General features: G+C 40.8%; 2 protein-coding genes across 2 annotated transcripts in view; both read left to right on the top strand.

Moving 5' to 3' along the window:
• The first annotated feature begins 53 nt into the window (after positions 1 to 53).
• Positions 54 to 5,350, top strand: MRPS36 (mitochondrial ribosomal protein S36). The gene is made up of 4 exons (XM_009327328.1): positions 54 to 149; positions 640 to 703; positions 3,584 to 3,786; positions 5,073 to 5,350. The coding sequence occupies exons 1-4, from the start codon at positions 54 to 56 to the stop codon at positions 5,088 to 5,090; spliced, it is 381 nt and encodes a 126-aa protein (XP_009325603.1). The 3' UTR covers positions 5,091 to 5,350.
• Positions 5,351 to 5,409: 59 nt separating this feature from the next.
• CDK7 (cyclin-dependent kinase 7) overlaps positions 5,410 to 5,708 on the top strand; it is a 25,374-nt gene continuing 25,075 nt past the window's right edge. The window contains exon 1 of the mRNA XM_009327327.1: positions 5,410 to 5,421. Coding sequence (XP_009325602.1) covers positions 5,410 to 5,421 — 12 coding nt within the window. The remainder of the gene's footprint in view (positions 5,422 to 5,708) is intronic.

The raw sequence follows: 5,708 nt of genomic DNA, 5'->3' as shown, positions 1-5,708 counted from the left end.
GCCCGGTGTCGCCGGTCGTTTGATGCCGGTGCCTGGTTCTCTGCTGCCAAAGGATGCTACGGGGCAGCCCGCACCCTTCGGTGCGCCGTTCAAGAGGGGAGGGCGCTAGCCGGCAGCTCCTTTCCAAGCCATCCCTCTTCAAGGTGAAGGTGAGACGTGCAGTCATCTTCGAAAGGCACGTTTCAAAAATAAGCTGTGCGCCTTTGACTACCAAGCTTTATAATTTGTAGTTTTTTTCTTAATGGAGCTCGTCAATCCTGTCCAGCCACCTGAACTCATACGTACAGGCAGAGCACAGCTGGCACGTCCATGTGCTGAAACTTTGTAATTGCATTTATGCGACTGTGGTAGCGGTTTGCTTCTGCGCGCGCGCACACAGTGCTGTGAGAAAAGGAAGAGAAGGCTTTTTCCTGCTCAGGACATGAGGGTGCAGGCATGCCTTTAAAGGTGAAACTTCTCCGTGGGTGAACACGGAACGTTAATAAGCAGTCAGTTTATCAGAGTGGTGGTACAGAAAGCAGCGGTATAGAAGTGGTTGTTTAACACGTTGTGTGTTCCATTTTATTATTGTGAAGGTAATGTGTGTCCAGAAGTATGTTTTACTCTCCCTGTTTCTCCTACTACCTCGCCTTGTTCTAGGTAGTCAAGCCGCATACTCCGTTAATTAAGTTCCCGGACAGAAAAAGTAGTCCCAGGCCTAAAAGTAAGTTATTTAATCTCTACATACAACTTGTGCCACCTTTCTTTGCATTAACTGTTTTATATACAAACCAGCACACAGCTTTTTGGCTTCAACTACGTGACTCAACGGATTTTGAGCAGGGTTTCTGAAACATACTTGTTCTAGTTTGAAGGCAACGCTTTGACTCTTCCTTTTCAGGCTCTATACAACTGTGGGAATACACATAATACATGCATGTCTTTATTTCTTGGTCAAGGCAGATTCACAAAGATTTCCAGTGGTTTTTTTCTACTTATACATAAAGTCCCATTTTTCCAAATACTAATATTTGCCTGAAATGATTGTGCCCAAGTCAGTTTGAAGCAGCTTTAGGTATTCGGTGATATTTGCAGAGATGACGTTGCATTTTCCTCATCTCTTCTCTTCTTGGAGTGCGCGATGTCTGTGGTATTTAAAATCCTGATTATAGCTGGGAGAGCCATCCAGCTGTACATTTTAAGAAGTCTTTCCTTGTGCTACTAATTAGTGCTGAGAAAAAATTAATTTCATTGTAATTTTTGACATTAATTTTTATAGCTACTGCTATGTTGATATTTATAGGATTCCCAATACTGTTACATTTAGACATCAAAGTTATTTCAGTGATGACGTTTTAATATTCCTTTTGAGTCAACAAAGCATTTGAAACTAAAGTAGGAGACATCTTAAGAAGCTCTGTTATGTTATTCTCACTTGTTTAGAAATTATACCGTACCACGTTATTTGCCACAGCATTATCACGTTTGTGAGTTAGCTTAAAGTTTAAACTTAAAGTTTAGTTTATCCATTAACATTACAAAGTATCTACAGTGCACATCAGTGCCACTTCTGACTTACCTGTGAACTCTTCTGGAAGTATTTTCTGCGATAACTTTCTGTAAGAATTCTGTATGTCATGCGCAATTCAGCCAAACGCACCACCTCTCATGCCAGTGAACTGCTTTCTCAAAGGCCTGAAAGCGTGTTACTTGCCTCTTGTTTATCTCTGCATCAGGAGATTTTTGTGACTATATGTTTTAAGTAGGTTAGATTTTTCTACCTTCATCAGGTTCTGTCATCTCATTAGTAACTTGCAATCTACTTCGTCTTGCTTGAACACCGTAGCAATAGCTGCGTTTTCAGTGTACCAGACTGTTGCTTCTACGTAGCCAAACAGAGCTCTGCAGATCAAGACTAAACTTTTAGGGACGTGGGTGCTTGAAAGGCCAGCCAAATTCTTTTACCATATTACTACTGCAGCATGATGGTCTCAAACAGGGAGGGGAAAAATGTAGTAGAGACTGTATGTGAGCTAAAGCAACAGCAGTATTAAGTCTGGTACTTTTGAGTCTTGACTTCTGATGTTTTTAATTGGCTAATGCATTTACTCCAACTACACTTCAGACTTCGAAATGTGCAATAGAGGAAAATCCTTGGCAAATCTCTAGACATTTTTGTGGTGTATGAAACAAACTTGGAGAAACTGTTTCTTGTTTTTTCATACATAGGGTGTGTTGTTTCTTGAAACAAAAGTACTTTGCCCCTTGTTCAGAATGTGCTCCTTCTGATGGGCTCTCTTCCGCCGCGCTCTGTTTGGGAGCTTCCGTTGTTCCTGAACCACCTGATCAACTTGGGACTTTCAGATACAGTCTTCTGACTGCGGACTTCTGAATATGCCTCTCAATGGTGGCTTTTTTTTTTTTTACCAATGGTGTTTTGATCACATTGCTGGAAGTGTTTGATGTCCCGGTCCTGCCATTGACTCAGACTCACTGTGGCTAAAACTGGCTCCTTGCCTTTGTCCTCATTGATCTTGTTGGAGGCAGAGAGGCAGGCAGTGCTGCCTGGTATTTTAACTCCTTGCATTCTTTGACTCATCCAGTCCTGATGCTGCTTATTTTATAATTATATAGCCCCTCTGTCCCAGCTGTTTAGGTGTTGCATCTGTCTTGCTCATTTTTTCAGGAGCACTGAGAGGGACTTGCTGTGGAAGCATTCTCCTTTGCCAGGTGTTTTAACCTTATATATAGAGGTCTGAGTGCTTATGAAGTAAACATACCGCTGTGAGACTCCGTCCTGCCTGGTGGGGTAATTGCGTACTTCCATTGTAAAATCAGCCACGGTGGGACAGGCCTAAGGTTCAGAATGCTCACTTTGACAACACCGCCCTTTTGTCATCTGTTCTCCCATCTTCGAACTCAAGGCACCTTCTCTAATGTGAATTCCTTAAGCCTAGCTACTGGCCTTCACCTGTAAAGTACTTCATGCACTCCATGGTCTCTGCGTTTCATTAACGTTGATTGCTGATGCCTGATATTTGGTGGTCATTCTGCACGTCATTAACAAAATTTAATATGATGCCATTTTTTAATATTAAAAATGGGTACAACACTGCATTGCATGTTGTGGTATGTCATAGTTGTGAGCTTTATCTTTCTGTAAGCCTCCACCTCTTTTTCACTTGTCTGTCTTTACAGTCACAATAGACAAAAAGCATCATCTCAGTGCATCTTAGTTATTTATCTGTTACCTTTCTACATAAGTGCCTCCACACACACATTTATGATACTTTATGCTTTTTCTCTAAGTACAGCCTCCCAGTGAAAAAGCCTTTGTTAGACTATATGCTGGTTTATCTTCTGTTTCCACACCAGTATTTCTGCCACTCAAACGTGCTTTCTTTCACTGCCAGAATTTTTTCATTATGCCCTTGATATATTTAACAACAGTAAAAACAGATTGTGAGAAGTAGTGTCTTAATTCTTTGAAGTATTTGTTACAATGAAGAAAATTGTCAGTAACTGGTAACTTTTATCAGCTGCTCATTAATTAATTTTACAGTCTTGTTATATTCTGTAAATGGCTTCGCAATCTGGGTTTCAGTACAGGAATCTCTACAAGCAACTGTGCCATCTCTCCATGCTTCAAAAGCACAGGAGTCTGTAGGAGGCAGATCACCGGCATTTCAAAATACTTCACCTGTTAGTAGAGTACAAGGTACACCAGACACTTCTGAATTAGCAAGAACCTTACCTCAGAAATACAGAAGGAAACTTATGTCAGATGAAGAGATTGAATATATTCAAGTAAGTTTCATTTATTGGTGTGTTTTGTCTGTATCTACCTAGCATTTAGCTTATTTCTCCACCTTCTTCAGAGTTTCAAATACGGTATTGCACTGTAATTCTTGGTAAGGGTGCGCTCACAGCTTTCATAGCTTTGATGCACAATACCCAGACTACAAATTCTTAATATACAAGGTACCCAGCTCTCACTAATTAGTAGCCTGTGGTATTGCTGAGTAGAAAGGTATGGACTTCAAACAGACGTGCAGATAGCTAGCGATAGTCATAGCCTACGTTAATCACCGTCACTACCTGTTTTGTCACAGCTCTTTAATGTGTAATTTGAACGTGTGCCATCTCTCCATGCTCCAAAAGCACAGGAGTCTGCTCTTAGACCAGCAAAGGCTATTAGCAGGTGATTGAAGTCCAAAATATTTCTCAAACTAGTGTTTGTAAGTTACTTATTAGTAAGTTAATTCTTGTATTTCTAGTAGTGGAAACATTTTATTAAATTTGATACAAATATTTTCTGCAATATTTGCAAATATGGCATTGTACATGAAAGGCAAGAAAAAACTTTTGTTCTGTAACAACTCTCAGCTGTAAACACTGATGCTTAAAAAGGGAGAATGCACAAAGTTTGAAGAACTTGTGAGATGGGTGTGAGTTTGAAATGAAAAGACGCTTGCATAGCTTTGTTAAATGATAAGGACACCTACAGTGTAATCAGGTTAGCAGAAGAAATCAGTTTTCCTGCATGTATGTGGGTAGGTTATTGTAATTAGAAATAAAATGAGTTATTTCCCATAGCAATACATTTCTAGCATAAATTTTCTAATGGTGAAGTAAGTTGTAAAATAATTTTGTTGGCAAATTAACGAGTTGAATACCTTTCTGACTTCTCACAAAGATTGTAATGGCTCACCTTGGCTTTGTTTCTACTTTGCACTTTGGAATTTGAGCAGTGAAAATAATTCTAAAACTTGCATTCACTGCTGCTGTGTTAGTCAGACCTTTCTAAAGCGAGCGGGAGTCAGGTTTATTCAGAGTGGGAGGAGTGGAAGCAGCTGCAATTGTCGGTTGCAGGTGTTGATCTTTTTGTATTCTCCCCTGAAAAAAATGGAGCTCTTACTGGTTGATGCTGCTATTTGACACTCTGGGCATGTTCTTATATGGATTAAAAATCAACGTGTAAATCAGAAATTAAAGTAGAACTCTGTTGGTCTGTAACAGTGCAAAAGAAGATTTGATCTCCATTTCCTGTTCTTTTAGTGGAACGTATTTAACTGTCCGCTTTTCTTTTACAGCGTGGAGGTCCAGAATAAGTACGGATGATAGTTTGTTGGCCACTGTTGAAGAACGAAGTATTGTACTCACAATAAAGGCATTTCCTTAATATTATAAATGATAGTATACTAATAGCTTTAATAAAAACCCATATGAAGGGTGAGAAGGCTGACACAACACACTACGTATTACTGATTTGTGATTGAGAAGGATTTTCTGTTGATGGCTAACTAGCAATTGAATATACTCGATGTCCACCCCATTAAAATATTTTTCTAATTAGCCATTCGCAAACTTGACAATAGAACCGAGTCATTTTATTTTCCTACTTAAAGAGATCCGAGTGTCTCATCGGGGATGATTCTGCAGGCGGGAGGGGGACGCTGAAGCCGCCTCAGAGGTCGTTGGGACTTTGCGGTTGTCCCCGGCGGTTACGCAGCTTGGGCCGGGCGGTTGCGCCGCAGGCGTTCATCCGCGAGGACCAGACCTGAGGTTGGGAGCGAAGTAAAACCAGGCTCTTCCGGGATAATTTACATCGTTAACTGTGTCAGCAGGCAGCCCTTGGGCTCCAATTACAGTTAGAAGTCCGCAACGTGCCTGATCTGAAGGCTTAATTTTTAACGGCACGGCAGCGCGCAGGCCTTAGCCGCGGCCTT

Source organism: Pygoscelis adeliae, unplaced genomic scaffold, assembly GCF_000699105.1.
Source record: "Pygoscelis adeliae isolate BGI_AS28 unplaced genomic scaffold, ASM69910v1 Scaffold26, whole genome shotgun sequence".
Lineage (NCBI taxonomy): Eukaryota > Metazoa > Chordata > Aves > Sphenisciformes > Spheniscidae > Pygoscelis > Pygoscelis adeliae.
Note: the sequence above shows the minus strand (reverse complement) of the source record. Positions and strands in the feature narration are given on the sequence as shown.

Excerpts from the sequence above, each read along its gene's own strand:
- MRPS36 (XM_009327328.1), top strand. The coding sequence starts at position 54 with ATGCTACGGGGCAGCCCGCACCCTTCGGTGCGCCGTTCAAGAGGGGAG. Across the intron at positions 150-639 it reads CATCCCTCTTCAAGGTGAAG|GTAGTCAAGCCGCATACTCC; the intron begins GTGAGACGTGCA and ends GCCTTGTTCTAG. Across the intron at positions 704-3,583 it reads AAGTAGTCCCAGGCCTAAAA|TACAGGAATCTCTACAAGCA; the intron begins GTAAGTTATTTA and ends TCTGGGTTTCAG.